Genomic DNA, 22,735 nt, shown 5'->3' with positions numbered 1-22,735 from the left:
AATTAATATAATATACATAATTATAAAAATAAACTAACTTAAGTTAATTTAAATTGATTTTAAAAAATCAACTTAGTCATTATTTAAAAATCGAAATGATTGAACAAAACATTATTTAAAAATTTCTTCTTCATCTTTTGTAAAAATTTAAAATTTTCTTATTTAAGCTTTTTTTTTTTTTTTTTGCTTCATCTTTATTGTCTTATATCTTTTTTTATTGTCTTTATGGTTAAATTAGTTATCAAAGTTATATTATAAATAACCACAATTGTATTAAATAATAAAAAATTATATCAAGATAACTAAAATTTTGTCAAAAATTATCAGGTTTATATTAATAGTTACCAAAATTGTATTATAAATTACCAAGATAATATCAAAGGTTACCAAATTTGTATTATAGATTACCAACTTTTATTATAATAAAACCTACTTAATAGATTCAACAATTTCATTTAAGGAAACTTTTATAATTTAATTATATTAATCTTATAATTTTTCATTTTTATTATTTGTTCTTTCTTTTCTAACTTTAATTAATGTTAAATCCTAATAAAATCACATTTTACTCTTAAAAAATAATTAAGGAAAATATTCATTCAATATTTAATTTTCAACAACATACCAAATGATATTTTAGTATAAATTTATTTTAAAAATTAAAATTTTCTCACTTAAATTTTCAATATTTAATTTTTCGGTTTATCAAACAATACCAAGTCATTATATTTGTGCACTTGGAAATTTCTTATTTGATTTTCTTTTTCTTTTTGCTAAACTTCTTTTTTATAAAATTTTTTTCTTCCCATTACTTATAAAAAATTTGTAGTAAAATAAGCTAATCTTACTCCATCTTAATAACCTAAAAAATATTACTAACTATTTTTAATGTCAATAATGTTTTTGAAGACACTTTATTTTGTTTGAAAATTTTTTCGAAAATCATTAGGCTTCAAATTTTGATTTGAGTGCAATTAAATCTTAATAAAAAAAGTGAATTTTGGTCCCAATGATTATAAGTCCAAAATTTTTAATTTTTAATTTTAATTTTGATTTTGATTTTTTATTTTGATTTTAGTTTTGATCTTGATTTTAATTTTGATTTTAATTTTAATTTTAATTTTAATTTTTTTTAAGTTTAGTCAAAACCAAAGTTAGAGAAAAAGTCAAGAAAAGAAAAGAAAGAAAAAAAAAAACATGGGATTTTTGTAAAAAGGAAATTTATAGATTCATGTTTTGGGATCTTAATGAATGTTAAGAATCTAAGAACCAATTGTTTATGGAAATTCTTGGGCTGCAATTCATTGAAAAAGGAAAATTATACAAAGAATGAATTTAGGCAGATTTTGCTAGATTCATTAGGACTTGAATATTTTCAAATTCAAATGGATTTAATCCCTATATAAATAACCCCAATCTATAATCACAACACACAAGAAGCAATTGATAAACAAGCATACATAGCAAGCAATATGCAATCAATCAAAGCACTTGACAACGTGCTTTAGGTTCTTTTTGCAATTTTTGGGTTTACTTAATTTTTGGTTTAGTTATTTGAGTTTGATTTTTGAATTATGGGTTTTTCTAGAATTGAGATTGAATTTCTGGGGTTGTGTTTAAATTTTTGGGTTCTGGGTTTTGTTTCGAATTTCTTATATTGATTTGAGTTATGGGTTTGCTAGGATTTTTCTAAAATTTAGGGTTGAGTTTTTGGGAGTTTGAATTTTCTGACAAAAGTTTAAGTTTTTTTATGGGGTCTACAGTAGGTGGTTGAAATTTGGGTTTTTTTGGCTAGTTTCTAGGATTGCTTGAATTTCACGATGGTTTTTTTTTTAGAAAAAGGTAGAAGAAGGAAGCTTAAAGAAAGAAACAAAAGGGTGATTATGAGGAAAACGTTTGAAATTTGGCTTTTATAACAGGTGCGGAACAACGTTACTTAGAGAAGCCTAGGATCCACTTTGACTTGCGTGAGATCTACACGCTGACTCGCCTCGGACTCGAGCCAAATCACAAGTTTCCTTTTTTCTTTTTTCTTTTATTTTTTTATATTGATTTTGATTTTATTTTTTGGCTTTATTATTATTATTATTATTATTATTATTATTATGTTTTTTCTTTTGTTTTTATTTATCATTTTAATTGTGTGATTGAATTAAATTGATGAAGAAAATAAAAAAAAAATTGGTAAGATTATATAATTTATTTGCATGATGGTTTATTTTTTCTTCTATCTTTTTGTTTATCGTTTTTATTATTATTATTGTTATTATTCTATATGGTATTTATTTCTGCATGAATTTAATTTAATTGCATGAATAATATTAATATGTTATATATTTGCATGATTATTAATATATTGGCATTATATATTTGCATGATATTTTGCATGGGTCTAATTTAATTGCATGATTTATTATATATTACTACATGATTATTTTTGCATAATTTATTATATTTTCTTTAATTTTTGCATGATTAATTGCATGATTTTTTTTATATTTATTGGCTAATATCTTTGCATAACTTTTTATATGATTTTATATTGGCATGATATTTATTATGGTATTGCATGTTTTGCATGATATTATTTGCATTATTTGATTTTGATAAAATTTTTGTATGATAATATTATATAAATAAATAAAAGAATCAAAATTCATTAATTTGCTTAAAAAATCATATTACGTAATAGACTTTCAAATTTAGTTATATTGATAAAAACCAGAACTTAATTTTTTTAGAGATTTTTAGTCAAGTTTGGAATAATCTTAAAAAGGATAGATTCACATAAATGATCAATCACATTTAAATAAAAAAGATTAATGGTGATTATATTTTTTATGTCTAATGTGTAAGTTCTCAAATTTGAACATTATAATAATTTTAATTTATGACTCTTTGCAATTGTTTCCAATTCAATTTAGATAAATGTGTTCTTTAACATTTGTATAAAAGTAAGCAGATTTTAGAATGAACCTAAATGAGAAAATTAGCATTTTTATTTGTATGGATGTATATAAATTAGCATTGATATGTATCAATAAATAATAAATCTTTACCTAATTTTTAGTTTCTTTCCAAATTCTTTACCTCAAGTTAATGTTGTAAAATTGAAAATTAATTAAATTTTCTAATACTTTAATTTCTTTGACGTGTGTGATAACTTATTTAAGGAAACCAATTAATGGAATATTTTTATGGAAAAAATTTGAAAAATATAATGTAGATAAAACATTTTTAGTATATTCAACTATGTTATTTAAGGAAATTTTTATAATTTAATTACACTAATGTTATAATTTTCCATTTAATTATGTGTTATTTCTTTTCTAATTTTAATTAATATTTTTCAAAGGAAATTTAATTAATGTCAAATCCTAATAAAATCAAAATTTACTTTTACAAAAAAATTAAAGATAATATCTATTCAATATTTAATTTTCAACAATATACCAAATGATAATTTAGTATGAATTTATTTTCAAAATAAAAAATTTTACACTTAATTTTTTGATATTAAAATTTTCAATTTAACAAACAATACCAAATCTCTTTTGAAATTATTTATTATTTTTTTCACTTAACTTCCTTTTCTTTACAATTATTTTCCCCACGCTTAGCTTCCAATGTATTTGGCTTTTTTAAAAAAATTCTTATTTCGAGTTCTTATTTTTATGCTTTCATGAAAACTCTTTTATAATTGAAAATGTTTGTATACATACAAACCAATATATATTAATTACATATTAGCCTTTATAAAAGCATTTAATGCAACAAGTACATTAATGTTGATGAAAAGAAATTGCTTAAGTAATTAACTTAATTGTTTTAAGAAACAAATTTTTAGTAAACGGACTTTCACTAACCAATAACCAGGTTACAATCAGTTTGAATAATAGGTAAAAGAAAATCGGGGCTATCTTCTACCTAATAGGTATTCTCCTCTAAACTTAATCCATATTTGGCCATGGCATAGGCTGCTTAATTCCCTCCTTTTCTAGTATGGACTGCATGACATGACTAGAATAGATTCATCACTACCTGTTCTTCCTCAATTATAACATCGATCGCAGACAGGTTTGCTCCGGGCTGTTTAGTTGTTGTATAACCTCTAATGCATCTCTTTCTAACAATATCCTTGCGAGTCCCAGATCTCTAGCAAACTTGAGAACTTCCAGTGCTACTTTTCCTTCAATCATCCATGGATGTGCTATCTCTATTCTTTTCATTGACAACGTTCCAAGGACCGTTCCGTCAACATCCCTGACAACCAACCCAATCCCTCCTTCTCCAGTATCCCTATTATAGGAACCATCAAAATTTACCTTGGCCGAGCTACTGGGTGGTGGTCTCCATATCACTAGTCCTCCCTGCACACCCATATCTCGTTTTTCTTGCGCATTCATGAACTCTTCCCTGTATGATCTTACGAAGGTGGCTGTTTGGGCTGCACTTAACTTTTTTCCCCCATAAAACTCCTCATTCCTCCCACTCCAAATCACCCATGCGGCTATCAAGAAAGTCTCAAATCTGTCTTGGGAGAAGTTGTCCACCACTTTGTCAAACCATTCGGCTAAAGGCAATGCTGAATATATTTCCTTGTCCCATTTAAACCCTAGTATATGCCATACCTCCCTAACGTTGTTACAGTCTCTGATTACATGTAGGAGAGATTCTTCCTTTGTGCTACTTCTCGGGCAGTTTCCTTTAAGAGCGACTCTCCTTCGAACTAGATTTTGCATGGTTGGCAGTATGTTATGTTTCAGCCTCCACGCAAAAACCTTGATCTTACTGGGTATGTTAGCACTTCATATCTTCTTCCATCAGTGTTTGCTTAGATTCTCTCTTGGTCCCGCCTTTTCTTTGACAGCTCCTTGATTGGTCAAAACGTTGTAGCCACATTTTATTGTATAGGTGCCTTGTGTGTTTCCATATAGTTGTGTCAGGGCTTTCTATCTTGCTTATAGGGGTTGCTCGAATGGCAGCAACTTTCTCAGGACTAAACATCCTTTCTAGCACGTCTACCCTTCATTCTTCCAGCTCGTTATCAATCAAGTCGCTTACACTACTATCTTCCCCCAGATCATCCCGTATTGATAGTGGTGTACACTCCCCATTAATGTTAAGCCATGCCCTACTCTCCATCTAATCCTTTCTTTTAGAATCTTCAAAGCACTCCATATACTCCGTCACGTTAAGAATAGATTATTCCCTAACTCTACTTCCAAGAGATTTCCATTGGGAAAGTTTTTTGCTTGTAAAACACTCTTAGCCAATGAGGATGAAGTTTTCAGCAATCTCCACCCCTGTTTACAAAGCAAAGCCTGGTTAAACATTCCTATATTGTTGAACCCCAACCTTCCCTTTTTTTTTTTTTTGGAAATTCATAGCTTCCCCCATCCTAACCAATGAATTCCCGGCTTGTTTTTGTTATGGCTCCACCAATATTTGCTAAGCAAGCCATCAATTTTTAAACAAAGTGTCTTTGGCAACTTAAAACAGTTCATTGCTTAAGTGGGCATAGCTTGTAGGATAGCTTTTATGAAAATTTCTTTACCACATTGTGATAGCATTCTCGATGTTCCTCCTTGTATCCTTTTCATGATTCTATCTTTCGTCTCCCTAAAAGCTTTTTTCTTCCCACTTACCTATCATAATTGGTAGACCCAGATATTTCTTTGGATTTGATAAAGTCTGTATGCCGAACATCTCTATCACCTCCTCTTTTGGCCTTTGACTAGTGTTGCTACTGAAAGAAAAAATGGATTTTTTTAAATTTATCATTTGGCCGGACCCATCTTGGTATATCTGTAGCATGCCCTTCACTCTTTCGCTTTCTTCCCTGTTCGCCTTAGCAAACAGCCTACTAACGTCTGTGAAAAAAAGTGAGTAATCCTAGGTCCATATTGGCTAGCACGCACACCTGTTATCTATCTGTTTCTCTTGCAGTTTGTTAGCAAAGCCGCTAAACCCTCCGAGCAAATAAGAAAGAGGTAAGGTGAAAGTGGACCTGCCTCAATCCTCTCTAGACAAAAACTATCAGTGATGTGACCATTAACCACAATAGAATAGGAAATTGAAGAGAGGCATTTCATAACAAGATCCACACATTTATCCCGAAAGCCTAACTTAGTCATCATGGCTCTTAGGAAATTCTACTCTAGTTTATCATATGACTTGCTTATTTCTAATTTAATGCAAAAGACCCATCATACCCTCTTTTCTTAGATTTTAGAGTATGAAGCAATTCGTAGGCAACTAAAACATTATTAGTAATCAATCTTCCAGGAACAAAGGCACTTTGTGACTCATTTATACAGGCAGGTAAGACAAACTTAACCCTATTTGCAATGGTTTTTGCAATAATTTTGTACACTACATTACAAAGGCTTATTGGACGAAACTGGGATATAAGCGATGGGGATTTCGCTTTTGGTAGTGCAATTTTTATTATATAAAGTTTCGTTGCCATTTAAAATAGCCATGCAAAAGGAAACAATGTCATGTCCTATGATATGCCAATATTTTTGGTAAAAGAAAATAAACATACCATTAGGTCCTGGCGCTTTAGTGGGATGCATTTACTTTTAAGGCTCTCACAATCTCCTCTGCACTAAATTCTACTGAAAGTAGATTATTCGTCTTGTCTATTGCACGGGTTTCAACAGTTTCCAGGATGTCTTCAAATTGGTAGGTTCGTTGTGAAGTGAATAACTGCCTAAAATATTCCAATGCAATATCTTGAATCTCATTTTTCTCCTCCCTCCAAACCCCATTTGAATCCATCAGTCCCTTTATAGAATTTTGCCTTTTCTTTATTGAAGCTTGTGCATAAAACTATCCAATGTTTTTGTCCCCCTCCTTTAGCCAATGCACTCTTGCCCTCGATATCCAGCAAGCTTTTTCCTCCTCGAAAAGCATATTAATTCTTTCCTTTGTCTTCCTTTCACATGCAAGGTCTACATTTGTAGGCCTTCCATCTCGGCATATGCCCAACTCCTTATATAGTTCAGCTATCTCGTTTTCCTACCTTGAAACCTTCCATTCTGCCACGCCATTAAAGCGTTCCCTACCTTTGCAATTTTCCTTTCCATATCCACATGACAGCCATCGAACTAGCTGTCTTTTATAGCCTCTTTCACAACTGTCTTTTTTGGACCCCCATATTTCAAAGAATTTTTTCTTCATCCTGTCACCCTTTTTGTTTTTATGCTTGTGTCCCTCAGTGTCGTCCAGCAGAGGGCAGTGACCTGAGACCAGTCCTGCCAAATGTTTCACCATTTATTATGGAAACTTCATGCACCACTGTTCATTTGCTAGAGCTCGATTAAGCCTTTCCCTTATTAGAGTGTCAGTATCCCTTCCTCTCTCCCATGTGTACCAGCTGCCTATGAACCCCAGATCCATTAAATCGCATTCATCCATTGTCTGTCTGAAAATCTCCATTTGTTGTTCTAGCCGTAACCTTCCCCACTCTTTTCGTGACTCCACATTATTTCGTTTGAGTCTCCAAAGCATATGCATGGCTTCTCCGACTATTATGAAAGCCTTCGAATCAAGTCCCATGATTCACTTCTTCGGCTAGTTTGTGGAACCCCGTAAAAATCGATAATTCTCCATTGATCTTCTTCTCCCATTTCCTCAACCAACATGTCAATATGATTTATTGAATAGCGTAATAATATTAATGGCAATTCCTCCTTCCACACTATCATTAGGCCACCACTTCTCCTCTCCGAGCTAACCCTAAAACATGCATTATTCCATATTTTCTCCTAATATACTCAACCTTATTTGCATGCAACTTTGTTTCAGAGAGAAACAGCGCATGGGGATCTTTTTTTTTTTTTTATTAGCTCTCTTAGAGCACGAACTGCACGTGGGTTTCCAAGCTCACGGTACTACCAAGCCATACGCCTCATTATGTCCAGAGGGACTGGAGGGCAGTATTCGCCGATATCTCTGTACTTCTTTGGCATCCATCTTGGTCACATTTAGTTCTCTTCCCTTGTCCATCTATTTCAATTTCACTGCTCTGTGCACTCTCATCTCTGTTCTTCCTCTTAGCTATTTTGTCTTCCGTATCTTGCTTTGCACCAGCATTCCTTGCTTTTCTTTTTCAGGTTGTCTTTTGGCTATGACCGTTGTGTAGTGGGGTCGTGCTATCTGTTGTTCTATGCAGGCCACAATGTTTTCTTTTTCCACATATACATCCTTCTCCCCTTTCCCCATATTAAATTTCCTCATTGTCTCATTCATCAGACCTTCAATGTTGGGATGTTCCACATTTATTTCAGCCCATGTATTTGTGCCCATTGACAACTCAGCCATATCCTGCTTAGATTTTGCTCCCTCATTCTGGCCATTTTCTTTGCCAATTATGTGTCTTGATTGAACGCTTTCCACGAAAAGCCTCATGTTTGCAGAATTATTGCTTCCTTCGGTCATAGCCCTGCTTTCCTATTCCAGCCTCCATGCTTCCACCATGGATCTTGTCTTTTCCGTTTGCTCAACCCGTCCTCCCTGCCAGTTTTTTCCTTAACATGCTATTTTTTCTTGTTCTTTTCGCTCCATCTGTAATTTTGAAATCCCTTTTTCAGTGGTGATACCTTCATCCAATCCCCATATTGCTTTGGACCACTTATTTCCTTCCTTTTTGATTCTTCAGATTCACATTCAAATTCCCCATGCCCTAAACATCCACATATATAACAGAACGTTGGTAATCTCTCATATTCAAGCCTTCCTCTTATTGCATTACATAATTCTCCTCTCGATAGTGTGACCAAGCGACTTAAGGGTTTATGAACATCCACTTCGACCTCAACCCTTAAATATCTTGCCTATCCATTTTGTTTATTGTCAACTTCCTTAAAAACACCATTCTTATTCCCAAGTTTCTCAGCCATGCTCTCATTCATCATAATTCTCCATTAGAAGCAACTGCTTGTCAAATGACCATAGACTGCCGTCTATCACTCTTTCTTTGTCCTTCTTTGTTGCAAAGTTAAATAAGAGGAGATTGTTTTCTAGGTATACCACCTGCATTTCCTTGGCAAGTCTCCATATCACTTTGAACATCCCCACCATCGCATCTCTGTTAAAAGTCCTTTTTGTCATTACTTTCCCAACCACCCATTTCTCTTCCTCCCCTCCCACTGTTGATCCTTGACCCTTTTTATAGTCAACGTTGTCCTCTTCCTCCTTTGTCAATTTGAGGTGTTTCCAGATACCTTCAAAGTCGTCAGCCATGTGACCCTCTTCTGCCTTGTCTCCCTCTACCACTAAGAGACCCACCACCCACACAAACTACTTCTCTATAATAACACTAGTGAAGGAGATCTTTACTCACCGGCGGCTACTCAAGTAAACTTCCTGTCAACTGAGTTGAAACCTTGGTAACACACGTAAACTCCTAAAACTCCTCTCACAGAAACCCAGTTTTTGGAGAGACTCATAAAATTCTCTTTTAATAACAGTAAAAATTGTTTGTTAAAGTTCGAATATTTCTACGAGTATTAGTAACTAGAGTTAAATAACAATAGCTCATCAAATAAATACTCTAGTATATTAAAAAATATATTTTGAAGAGTATCATATCAAAAACATATTTTTGAGAAATTTAATATAAAAAGAAGCATTAATTACTTTTTCCTTCCATGTATGGTTGCAACCATGAATGATTTTTTAAAATTTGCTTTTATATTTGTTCTATATTTTTGTAGAATATATTTTATATTAACTATAGTTAATATTCATTTGTTTATATATCATTTTTTTTTTTTACAAAATTTCTAATGAATATTCGATTGTCGTGATAGTACATTAAATATGTATTTTTAATTATTAGAGCCATCAATATGAAACTTCTATTCAAAGCAACATTATACATAAAATGTTTTTATTCTTACAGGAGGAGAGGAGACCTGGACTTAAGATGAATCAAAGGTTAAACACATACATAAGATATCTAGAATTAGATATCAATGTTGATATGAACCTGAAAATCCTATCCAACCCAACTTGATTTGACCAAAAAAAATCAATAAACCAAATCCAAAATAATCCAAACCCTAATTAATCAAAATTTGAAATAATCTAAATTTGTACTACTGAAAAGAAATGATCCAAAATAAAATTGATTTAATTTAAAGAGCAACAATTTAGATTCTAAATAATCAAAACCTAATGACTCGATCTCAAAAAATCTTAATGTCAAACCTAAAAAGCTCAAAGTTCAAATGACTTGAACTCAAAATAATTCAAATTCAAAATAACTTAGATATAAAACAATCCAAATTTTCCTTAACCCATTAAATTAAAATGGCCAACATAATAAAAAGCTTATGAATTTTATTATTTTACTTAAATAAACTCTTATATTTTATTGTATTCAGATTAATCATCGATCTTTAATTTTCACTTAAATAAATTTTAAACTTATAAATTGTATCCAAATAAGCTATAACTTTTAATTTATATCTAAATAAACCCTTAATATAAATCGATCTTTTATTTGAAATAAATGTTTATTTGAATACAAATAAAATAATAAGAACTTATTTATATATAATAAAAATATAAGATTTTATCTAAATAAAAATAATAAAGTTCAATGGCTTTGTTTAATACTTTAGCCAAAATAATTCAAATTCGAAATAACTTAAATCTAAAACAATCCAAAATTTCCTTAACCCAATAAATTAAAATGGCTAACATAATAAAAAGCTCATGAATTTTATTACTTTATTTAGATAAACTCTTATATTTTATTGCATCCAAATTAGTCATCGATCTTTAATTTACACCTAAATAAATTTTAAATTTATAATTTGTATCTAAATAAGTTATAACTTTTAATTTATATATAATTAAACCCTTAACATAAATCGATTTTTTATTTGAAATAAGGGTTTATTGGAATACAAACAAAAGAATAAGAACTTATTTATATATAATAAAATATAAGATTTTATCTAGATAAAAATAATAAAGTTCAATGGTTTTTTTTTTAATATTTTAGCCTATATAAAATTCATTAATGCAGTTATAATATGTGAAAACATACATGATTACACACTATCAAATGCAAAGTTTCACTCCTTTAGGATCCAGTGTCCCCGGTTCCATTCTTTTTAATTGTCTTCTGTCTATTTTCCTATGCACTTAGTCTTTCTCATTCTACTTATGTTATCCAAACGATAGATGAAACATATCATGTATGCATCACAGTAATCAATTCAAAGTATTTTCGATTTTCTGCCCCAAAATTCTTATTATTTTTCTTATTGGATTTCATTCAACATTACATCATTTTATTTATTTATTTATTTTTGTTTTACATTAACTAATACTTTGCGTCTCAATAAGAGTTTAACAAGACAAAAAAGAAAAATTACTTAAATTAAAATTTATAAAAAATTTTATTATGAATATTTTAATCAATTACTTTTAATATTTTTAGAACTCATACTTATATATATATATATATATATTAATTAGTTTCAACCACTTTTGGTCCACAGATATATACAGGTGACATGAAGTTGAAATGAAAAATTAAAAACAAAAAGCAGTGAAGAAATCAATTCTGCCTATGCTCAATTGTCTTCTTAAGAAGTAGCTGCAATATTTGTCCAGTGATGTAGCCAACACCTAAGGTGAATAACTATTGGGACAGAAACACCCAATTGCTTCAATGACTCTCAATTCTTCGCAATTAAGTTGGACTTTTTTTTTTTTAAGTTGCTAATCTACTCTTAAATTCTCATACTCTACTACTTATTTGATCGAAAAAAACATTATGCATCTAAGTTTTTTTTGAACTCGCAATCTCCAAGTGCCACAATTAATTTAGACTTAGATTCGAAAGTATATAATTCAAATCAAACCTCTTTTGTTGTTGATGCAAACCCTCTTTTCATTTTTCTTTTCAACCTCTGTTTTACACTTAATTCAAATGTCATTTCTTTGCTCGCGAATAAGGAAGTTAATTGTTTCCTTTACTTTTTGAGTAGGCAGAGATGAAAAACAGAAGAATATTGCAAAAGAAATTTGAAAGGAAACCGCTTCCTACTTTAAGGTAATTAATCAGGCATTTGCACTCTCATAGCCCAAACCAATCCTTTTATAACAAAAACTACTACTTGTGTTAATAATTCTTGATAACCCAAACCAATCATCTATTATTATTAGAGGGATGATGATGATGATGATGATCTTTTGAATTGTAACGAGTATCCAAAGCTATTTATAGGTCCCATTGATGTCCAACTATTAAAAGTAAAATTTCCCTTTTCTTCAACCTTTTCCTTTCTCCCCATTTTCTTTTCCACCTATCAAATACAGTAGGGTGAAAGAAAAGGATCAGTGAATGGCTGCAAAAGACAAAGTAGCAAAAGGCAACAGTTATTCATTAATTTCAAATCTAGCAAAACATAAGGCAGAAGGAAATGTCTGTTAATGAAGTATGAGTCCAACTAATGCTTCAACAAAAACACATGAAACCCAAAGAAGGAAATTAAAGAAATTAGACAATTTAAGATAACCCCTACAGTAAACTCTCAGTCTTAGACTTAGCACTAAGGTCACAAAATGGTGAGTTTTCGGTTCTTCTAACATATATAATATTAGACCTGAGTTAACTTTGATCATTTGTGTTTGGCAAAGTCAATACCCGAACCTATTAACCTTGCAGGTGGTGATTTTCCTTCTTAGTACAAACACCACGAGGCATGAAAAGGTGCGTTCTTGACTTCTTCGTTATGATTTGACGCAAACACCATTTCTTTTCTCTTCCCTTCCTCCTCTTGTTCGGGCTGCAACACATAAAAAAATAGGTTTAGAGGAGGGTGAGAAAACCATTGTGAAATGGGATAGATTCCAAACTCCGAAAATAGTAAAGAAATTAAGTTGCATTGCTCACCATATAATAACCCTTTTGATATCTGGTCAAGCATTATCACATATGACCGCAGCCTTGATCCTTTCAACTGTGCATTTAATTAGACTATTGACAGTAGCCACTGATCCAAGAGAGAGTTTTGCCGTTGGAACTGAATCAACTAAAATCTGGAATGCAACAGTAAGGAGAGAGCCACCAGAACCGATTTCTAGAATTCCTCCTCCATTAAGTCCTGGACCATCAGGAAGAATTGCAAAACCTGATGGCAGTAGAGCGACATAATCCGGATCCCCACCACTTAAGACCACGTTCATAGCACCAATATCAACTGGGGCATAAATCACATAGGACCCTGTAGCATCACTGCAGCTCTCTTGTAGTATCAACATGTTGCTCTGGCTAGAATTTGCACTCTACATTTACATTAGTTTACAATTGGAAATGTTAGTTTAATGGATGATTGTCATTGAGATAGGGTTACCAATTAAAGATCTAAAGCACATTTCCAACTTGCCAACATACATTTACGCGCAGTAAGGAGACACAATTGCCTGGATCACGACCATTGGCTATGTGAGCCATTTCTTGAACTAGACCACCATTCGAAAGAATATCCCACTAGAAATTCAAGTTAAAAAGTGCAAATTAGTATAATATTCTAACAGAAGAAAATGCTAGATGTATGTTAAAAATCTTGGAATTAATTTCATGGTTCACTAAAATTATCTTATAGCAGCTATACACAACAATGCACCATTGTTGTGGCAATGTGGAGAAAATATTGCAATGCATGACTAGCATAAGAAAACATGTGTTAAGTGTGATTTATGATGATTGATCTTTAATTCGAATCAATGATGTTGAAAAAATATTGAAAAACTTTTTCAATTATCCCCCAAAAAAAAAAAAAAGTGGTTGACAAAATGATTGAATTCTCCCAAGTTCATCCCTCCTTTTATCTAACAAGCGAGCAACTTTAGTACGATCTGATCCCTTTTTCTTTGCTGCTGCTACATGTGGTGATAGAAGCAACAGTGCAAATGCATAATTGAAAGCTTCATGATAATGTTTGTTACCTCACTTCGAGAGTTCTCATCCCGGAGGAAATCAAAAACCCTCTTTAGTGGAACTGGGATCCAGAAGGAAGTTGCAGCACTTAATACAATACCAGGAGGCCTGCCTGGATCATCCATACTCTTTCTGGTCATTACCCTCACATCATCAGAACCTGTTGCTGACAAAGTTGTCCAAGCATGGGCAGTCGAAGCACCAACGCCGGTACAGAAGCTAGTCACCATCCTCTCTGCCAACTTCAACATACTCTTCCTCCCTTCTGGGCTAGTTATAACTGCAGAACAAGAATCCGAATGGTAACGTAATAGAAAGATGAAGTGCACTGCACTTGATATTTATCATTTCTAAAAGGTTTCTCAAGGGGAATAAAGAAAGGGGTTAATTTATATGCTTTTACCGCATAGATCCCCAGCAGGAATGTTACTGGCCATTGTACTTGCAAGACGTTCACACTGTCGATCTAATGTAGCCACCCAACGTTTTGCTCCGAAAGCTAGACCAGAATTAACTAATGGTCTGTATATGTTGTGGACAGCTCTATCATCCACTTCGACATGCTCAACCCATATAACCTGCAAGTATCATGAAAACATGACATGATTAGATGAAGATTTTGCCTGATATAGACAGGGAATGAACAGGGGAATATAATCTAAAGAGTTTAGGCCAATTACAGTGCTGCAAACATATCTATGTTAAAATAAAGAGTAATTTACCTTTGAGTATCCATTTGGCAATTCTTGGATCAAACAACCTGACGGCCTTCTTCTACACTTGGACATTGGACTAGGGCGTAAATTATCCAAGGAAACATCAACTACTGCCCAAGTTCCGTCAGTGTGCTGCTTACAATACCTCACGAAATAATTTTCCCGAGTTGGTACAAGTGGCGAAGGGACTTGAAACTCAGCTGTCATCTGAAAATGAAGGAGATGACAAAATTATTTCATGATGAAATAATTTCGTGTATAATAAAATTATTAGATTGAAGGTATGGTTTTGAAAAGAGAAACATATTCAAATTCTAATTAGTACCACTTGCAAGGCTCCATTGTAGTTTCCTGCTACTCCAGTTGATAGGACTTCTAGAGTCATAGCCCTTGAAACAATTCCGCAAAACACACTTGACCATTGATTCTGAAAACCAATTATTAAAATCAGAAATAAATGGGGACGTGGAACTAATTATTTAGACAATAGATCCAAATTAAACTTCAAAAGAAAATCCTACCACATCCATGAGAATCTCAACTAGGTTGACATGATTCATAATGACAACAGTAGATTCCCTTGAAGCTTCAGATCTCAATCCTAAAGGTTTTGGTCCAATTCCTCTAGGGAAAGTTCTCAAGTATTCATCTTCATTCAACACATTTGTAGAATTCTCCCCAGAAACCCACAAAGGTTCCCCAGATTGCGCCATTCTGATTAGTTCCTCCATTGCCGCAACAGCAAGCTCAACAATCATGGGCTTATCTGCCTCTGTAGGCCCAGAGACAGACCTCAGAAGATCACCACCATACATCTCTCCTACAAACCCTGATTGTGTCCCAAAATTGCTAGTTCCAAGACCAAGAGAACGAGAATGTAAATGAGAAGAAAGGTGAGGAAAGGAAGTCAAAGGCTTGCCGACATATTTAGCAGCTATTCCAGATATCCTATCAATCTGTAACAGAAGAACATAAAAATTGAATAACCATCACAAACTAAGTAAAATAACAATAATAATGAACGTGTGTAATATTTTCCAATCACCTCTTCCCTTAACCGGGCATTTTCTATTCTCAAATGCTGCTCATCAAATGACATCTCCCCGAGAGCCGCTGGGCCCCCACAATTGGGGCATGTAGCATTGCTAAGAGCTTCCTTGTACCGATTGTTCTCAGCACGGAGTTTTTCATTCTCAGCCTTCAATATAGCATTTTCATGGCGTTCATGTTGGGCCTGTAATGAAGGTGAAGTTTAGCAGTTAAGCTAGGAAGTGCTGCATATAAAATGCTTAATACATAGATTAAAAACTTGCATAGAATATAAGTACTATAAATACTTATAAAAAGCATATTGGAGCCTGATTTGCACTCTATATGGAAGTATACCTTCATTTGGGTGCGCTTGTTTTGGAACCAAAACTTGACTTGTAGAGGTTCTAACCCTAGCTCACGGCTCAGCTCCTTCCTTTGCTTATCATCTGGGTGAGGACACTCTTTAAAAAATCTGAGAAACAAAGTTTCAAAAACCCAAAAGAATCAAACCTCCAAAGAAGAACGAGCTTTTAATCTGTCTCTCACTCTCATCTATAATTTCTTGTATATAGACACCTAATAGCATACTAGACATAGTAAGAGAAAAAGACTTACGCTTCCATCTCCTGTATTTGACGCTGGGTATGGCGGTGGTAACGCTTCTTTTTGGTGCGCTGGTTAGGATCCTGATCATCTCCCGAGGGAGCATCCGTGTTTTCCGTACCTGATTTCGTCTCATAATAATCGTCCCTGATCTTCTCCATTAGTTCACTTTCAGAGGTCTTATGGGTCATGTCGAAGATATGGGGACTCTCAAATAGGTCTGGGCTAAACATGTCTACAAATTGCTCAAATGAAGATGCTATAGAGTTTTTTGGGTTCTGCCAAGAGAACATACAAGTCAAGCTGACGAACTAAAGGCCGGGGGGGGTGGAGGGACAGAGAAAGAAACTTACTGTAGGACAGTTAAAAGCAATAATAAACGAAGAAAAACAAAAAGCTAGTGCAAAGTAGTGACGAACGAAGATAAAGAAAGTCAAAACCAGTGAATGATAAATGGAAGCGTATGTAATAAAAAAAAAAATGGAAGCGTAGAAACTTTTTAGGGTCTCTCTCTTTCTAAGAAAAAGTTTTAAGCTCGTTTATCGAGAAGGATTTTCCTTCAAATATCTTAATAGTTAAGCTATAAAAAAAAAACCATTTATTTAATTAAACCACTTACTAGAATATAAGTAGGTTAGTTGTTTAAGGGAATAATTAAGTTATTTAATTTTACAAAAAAAAGGGTATATAATATAATACAATAAATTAGAAGGTAGCATATACTATGAAGATAAAAATGAAGAATTCATCAAAAGCGTAGCCTAAATTGTGACAAAAGCTATCCATGGAAAAAATGAAACTAGGAGAAAAAGAAGGAAGCATAAATCAGGAAAGAAGATTACCTTATAGATTGTTGGCGAAGGGGACTGAGAGATTAGAGCAACAATTTTCTTGTCTTAAACGTTGTGGGAAGTCGGTCACTGGAAACATCATCTTGGGAGACATAGGTAGCTGATGACCTTTAAAAACCTAACCAGCAGTACTACACATTTGTCTCTTGCTTGTTAGGTTTTTGGATTCGGATACCTATATTGGAGGTTTTTGGGTTGATTTTAATATATTCTCTGGTTTTCTCTGGGCTAGGCTAATGGCATTATTCCAAGTTGCAACAGAACAGAAAGGACTATATACGGTTTTAGTCTACCATCAAGTCTTCAGCCTTACATACCAAAAGACTGGATATAGAAAAACAAAATAGCAGAGTTGACAATGTGACAAACCCCTTTGACTCACCAGTATTCAAAAACCCCCAAAACCAAAGATTGTAACGCTCAACTAAGATACTACTGTACCCTATTAAACCCTTTCTGTACTCTCTCTTTCTCAGCAAAATATAACAACGGAAAATTCTCTTCAAAAGAGAAAATATAAATAAAAACTAGCTTCAGTTAGAAGATAAATAAAAGGTTTCATAAACTTAGATATGCTGCAGTAGCAAAATGGTCCAGGTAAAGAAATAGGTTTGAGAGTTAAGACTTGTTACAGGCAACTAGGCTTTGGGGGTCAAACCAAAAGATTAATGAAAGGAGGTTTAGAGTGGGTTTTTAAGAGTTTAGGGTCACCCGAAAAACCACTTCTGGGGTTAAGAGGAGTGGTTATGGCAGAGACCTACCTTGTGAAAGAGAGGGAAAAAAAATGGAAAACGAAAAGGCAGAGATATCAGAACGAGGCAAAAGAGGAGATAAAATCAAGAGAGAGAGAGAGAGAGAGAGGGGTTAGAAGTTTGAAGAAAGGGTGAGGCAAATGGAGAGAGAAGAGAAACAGGTGGAGAGAACGTGGCAGCTAAGGAGTTATTGCAGAGAGTATTGAGAGGTTGCAATAGCATTTATGGAGGGTGACAGGTTTAATTGCAAGCGCGAGAAAATTTCAGAAATAGAAGGAGAAAAGCATCTTCCCAATCCCCTCCCTTTGTTTAAATTTACTTGCAAGACTACTGTGGTGAGATGAATCACTACTTCTTGGCTTCAAGCTCTCAACTAGCTTTTCACTGTCACACTGCTTCCACATTGATAGCTTTTTGAACAATAATTTTGTTAAATAAAAGCTAATTAGAAAAAAAAATAAAGAAAGAAATACCGTAAATTTCAAAATAGATAAAATAATGAACTTCTAATTTTGGACATTTAAAAAGGAAAAAACAAAGTATCCTGCAAAGTGCAAACTATAGCTGCTGGTAGAAGGGAGATGAAATAAATTTCATTTTTTGTCCAAAAAAGAAATCTTAGTAGCAAGAAAATTTTATAAGCTGGGATAAAAATCCTAAAGAAATGAGGATCAATAATGATATATATAGAGCAGTCCATGATGATGCTGGTGTAATTTTTTTTTTGGGGGAAAATAAATGTAAAATATAATTAAGGTATATATACTTCCCCTCTTGGATGTAACTGTATCCACTAATATTTTTATTAATTTTTTCTTTAAATAAAAATTATTTAATACTGACAATTGCAATTTTCTTTATACCAAAAAAAAAAAAAATTATAGATTAGGACAAAAGAAACTGAAGGCTACACAATATATATATCACTTTCCCTTAAATATAGAAAACAAACGAAGATGTCCTAATTAATAAATTTAACAATTATAGATTAATTTATATGTAAAGTATAATTATTGTTTAGCAAAATAAGATTCTCAAAAAATACAAGAGTATTATATAAACATCCAATGTATCATTTTTAACTGCTCGCGTGCTTAAATAACTCATTCGAGAACAATTTTCCTCTTGAAATATATGTACAAATGAAAAATATTTCTCTCATAAACCCTTAATTTCACATGATGAATCCATATATTTCGTGGGGCTAACATATAATTAATTAAGTTTTACTCTAAATGCATTTAAGTATGGTTTTGACAGTGGAATTTAGATTGGATTGGCCTTTTTGGCTCTACATTATTAACTAATGAAAACTGAATTTTTGGATCAATCTAGTACGGTCCAACTGTGACAGTTCTCTCATCCTTGTTGGTTCATATTATCAAACAAAAAATCATTGATTTAAGAAGCCTTTCTTAATTGATTTTATATGCTAGTTTTATATCAAACAAAAGTCAAAATAATCCGGGCTGCTCTTTTTCACAAAAACTTGCTTTTAATGACCGACACCTTCATATTATGTAACCTACCAACTAATGTACAATATGGCTACATCCTTTTAAGTTTTTGTTCCTAACTGAGGCTATCTACAATTTTCTCTTTCCCATCCCTCTGAATCTTCCATTAAATGTACTATGACTGAAGGATACAGGCTCTGCCTTTGCATATGCAGAAGCACTGTTTACTTCTGTCATGCTTCCCTTGCATTTGCCTGCCAAAATCTATGGTGCAATTCGTATAATTTCGAGGAAACTTATTTCTCTGTCTCTTTCTTATACACATATGTAATCATATATATCGTTAAATTAATTCACATCTGTGAATTGGCTTTTTTTGTTTTTTTGTTTTTTTTTTGCATCTGAAAAAGTCATTTTCGCCATCATGCTATACACGCATAGAAATAAATATGTTTGATTTTAGCTAAACGACCAATAAAGAAAATATAAAGACAAATAAAAAAAATTCAATTTAAATAGTTTAATAACGTCTCATCAGCGGAATACATATAATTTATCATATTTAACTTTCAGAAATAATGTAAAATTTAATGTATACATGTCAACTTCAAAACAGTTATCCATGCTAATGATATATATGATCATGACCTAATCTAACGGTAAAGTGAAGTTTTTTATTTGCTTGAAAAAGTACGAACACATGCATAGACAACGGTACAAGAGAAAAGTAAAGGGTTTTTACTATATTGTCAATCATCATTTTACCATTAGGCTTGTGAATTCAGAATGTGTAAGATATAATAACCAACTTATTGTCCTGCTTTAACTAAGATGTGACCGAAGAAAAAACAAGAATCGATGCAGTGTATCATTGACAAGAGAAAAGTAAAGGGTTGTTACTATATTGTCAATCATCATTTTACCATTAGGCTTGTGAATTCAGAATGTGTAAGATATAATAACCAAAGTGTATCATTGACAATGAAAGGGGATTATATAAGGGAAAACCAACGGCTATGAAACAGTGTAAGTGTCATTTCTCCTTAGATGTTCAACTATATACCCAAGATTTTGTTTAATTTTATGTTTGGGTAGTTGTTCACTTGCATTTTTGTCCACGAAGATTAAAAAAAATAGGGGCGAAAAGCGAAACAAGATTTGTAATTAATATTTTCTTTTGAGGGCATGCAAGAAGAGACATTATGGAAAATTGACTTGGTAATTGATCTTTTTCAATTATGGTTAGCCATGAAAAATGAAATGATAAGTCAACGAACCACTCAAATTAATATATCTCAAATTAAAACGTCTTATTGGTTAATTCATCACTATATGATATTAATCTTATAGTTGCGTCTACCTAAATTTCCTATTAGTTATTATATGACCCACAATATATTAACTAGCTAGCTTCGGGGATTTTTGCAATTTTGCATGAGGGGTTCCTCAAAGGTCAAGGCCATGGCTATCAAAAATCAACATCTTAGAAAATTGCAAAAGATATACAGTCTGTGGGGAACATGACATTTATCTTGTATGTGTGGGTGGGCTTGCGCACTTATAATTTCCCCTCACTCAACCTCTTATTCTTTTGGTGATCATAATCAAACCACATGAAAACCAATATTATTATTATTCTTTCAAATTGTTTTGATATATCACTTTCAAGAATTATAGATATACCTTCTATTCCCTCAAATATTGAAAGCAAAGTCTAATATATTTATTACGTATATATATTGATCATAGAATGGTAAAGTGATGACATAGCTATAATCTTTAGCAACCACGCACATTATAAGATATCTAGAATGTAGCATTGTCTCCCTCCCTTCACATATCTGGCTTCAAATGTGCCCCATCTTGAAGACCAGCCTCTTCTTTTTTAAGCGGAAGAACCATTCATTAGTTTTCAATAACAATGACCTTATTTGAAGTTTTTATCAAATCATTAATTCTAGATTTCATGCCCACTCCAATGGATAAAACAAACAATTTCAGCCATATAATGATAAATTTAATTCCATGTGGCCACCCTCATTCCTATCATTAATACACTGTCTGAAATGAGTCCGTGCCTTATTTTATGTGTCGAAACTGATTAATCACATGCAAAGTACTGAATCAAGGTAAGATGCAATGAAAGGGCTAACGCTAGTTGCTGCTCCGTGTTCCTAGCTAATTAGACATGTAAGAAGGCTTTTTTTTTTAAACTATGAACTTAATTCTCTTTTGGAACCATTTTAAAAGTTCACTCTATCATCGTCAAATGTATAAGAAGGTTACTAGATTCATATATAGGTACCTTTATGTTTCCATGATTAATTTGATGCTTCGCCAACTATATCTGACGCTCTGTTCATTATCCCATTCTAGTTTTCAACCTTCTACTATGACAAATCTCACAGCAAAGTGATTTTGACGATGAAATCAATGGAATTGATCAAGTACAGTGAACCCTGGCTGGGGTGTGTGTGGGGGGATTTTGACCTTTCGTGACATGTTTCCCTTTTTATCAACGTACCATCATCAGAAAGGAGAACCATTGTTTTCAAACTATATATCATGCCAAAATGAACGAATCAGGCTCATGTAGTCATATTCAAACTCATTTTCTTAAATGTTGGGTAGAGAAAAAGAAAGAAATGAAAGGTTCAAAAACGCGATTGGTGAGCTAGCACTGCAGGATATTTATTGACGAAAACAAAAAGTAGTCTGAGTTTTCAATGTCCATACTACCCTACCCTGAAATTTCCATTTATTATCTCCCTCGACCTCCATTGATTAGCTTCACCAGAGCTCTTTCGACCAAACCTTTGGTTCTGGTAATGAGATAAATTAATGATTCTTTACCAATTTGAGAATATGCTCAAACCATATTTCATACTTGGCTCCAAAATCCTTTGAAAATTCACGTTTATGCAATTGGATCGGATCGTGAATAATTCAACGAAATTCCATTGTTTAACAGTAGTACTGGTGCATCACATATGTTACCATATTGTTATTCAACTTCCTTTTCAGTAAAAGTCCTTGGTAGCTCAATCCCTACAAAGTAGGGAAGAATTTAAATGGGCCAGTTTGGAGGTTGAATGATAATAATTGTTCAAAATAAATGTTTCACCATACTTCAATCAATACTCAAGTATAGCTTAATAAAGATTATTGAAGCAACACACCAACTTCCTTTATTACCAATGACAACTATTTTGATGAATCAACAACTGTGGTCTCTTGTATTAATTCTTGCAGAATAAATGTATCCGGTTTGTACGAACTAAAAAGTTCCCCCGGCAGTAATTATAACCTTGTTTTGATTTTGCAAACAGAATAAGCGGTCTGGTTTTGAACC

At 32.7% G+C, this 22,735-nt stretch overlaps 3 protein-coding genes across 4 annotated transcripts in view; all 3 read right to left on the bottom strand.

Annotated features, from left to right (window-relative positions):
• Positions 1-3,950: 3,950 nt before the first annotated feature.
• Positions 3,951-4,742, bottom strand: LOC111274267 (uncharacterized). Its single transcript, XM_022858869.2, has 2 exons — positions 4,110-4,742; positions 3,951-4,007 (listed from the first exon to the last, which is right to left on the bottom strand). Exons 1-2 carry the CDS (start codon positions 4,740-4,742, stop codon positions 3,951-3,953), a joined length of 690 nt encoding a protein of 229 aa, XP_022714604.2.
• Positions 4,743-12,392: 7,650 nt separating this feature from the next.
• LOC111318803 (homeobox-leucine zipper protein PROTODERMAL FACTOR 2-like) lies at positions 12,393-18,089 on the bottom strand. 2 transcript variants are annotated; one of them, XM_022921670.2, is made up of 12 exons: positions 17,166-18,089; positions 16,336-16,601; positions 16,075-16,192; positions 15,734-15,922; positions 15,210-15,644; positions 15,014-15,115; positions 14,695-14,895; positions 14,376-14,550; positions 13,981-14,252; positions 13,427-13,522; positions 12,926-13,317; positions 12,393-12,818 (listed from the first exon to the last, which is right to left on the bottom strand). In XM_022921670.2, the coding sequence occupies exons 2-11, from the start codon at positions 16,554-16,556 to the stop codon at positions 12,952-12,954; spliced, it is 2,175 nt and encodes a 724-aa protein (XP_022777405.1). In that variant the 5' UTR covers positions 16,557-16,601; positions 17,166-18,089; the 3' UTR covers positions 12,393-12,818; positions 12,926-12,951. The 2 variants fall into 2 exon arrangements, with proteins under 2 accessions (XP_022777405.1, XP_089611475.1); XM_089755349.1 differs by lacking the exon at positions 17,166-18,089 and having other exon boundaries at positions 16,336-16,689.
• Positions 18,090-22,480: 4,391 nt separating this feature from the next.
• Positions 22,481-22,735, bottom strand: part of LOC111318802 (uncharacterized) — an 834-nt gene continuing 579 nt past the window's right edge. Inside the window, exon 1 of the mRNA XM_022921669.2 lies at positions 22,481-22,735. This exon is cut by the window's right edge and continues 579 nt beyond it. Within this exon, the coding sequence (XP_022777404.1) occupies positions 22,684-22,735 (52 nt within the window). The 3' untranslated portion in view covers positions 22,481-22,683.

The sequence above is a fragment of the Durio zibethinus genome, chromosome 26 (assembly GCF_047325235.1).
Source record: "Durio zibethinus cultivar Kanyao isolate XHJ-2024 chromosome 26, ASM4732523v1, whole genome shotgun sequence".
In the NCBI taxonomy this organism is placed as follows: Eukaryota; Viridiplantae; Streptophyta; class Magnoliopsida; order Malvales; family Malvaceae; genus Durio; species Durio zibethinus.
Note: the sequence above shows the minus strand (reverse complement) of the source record. Positions and strands in the feature narration are given on the sequence as shown.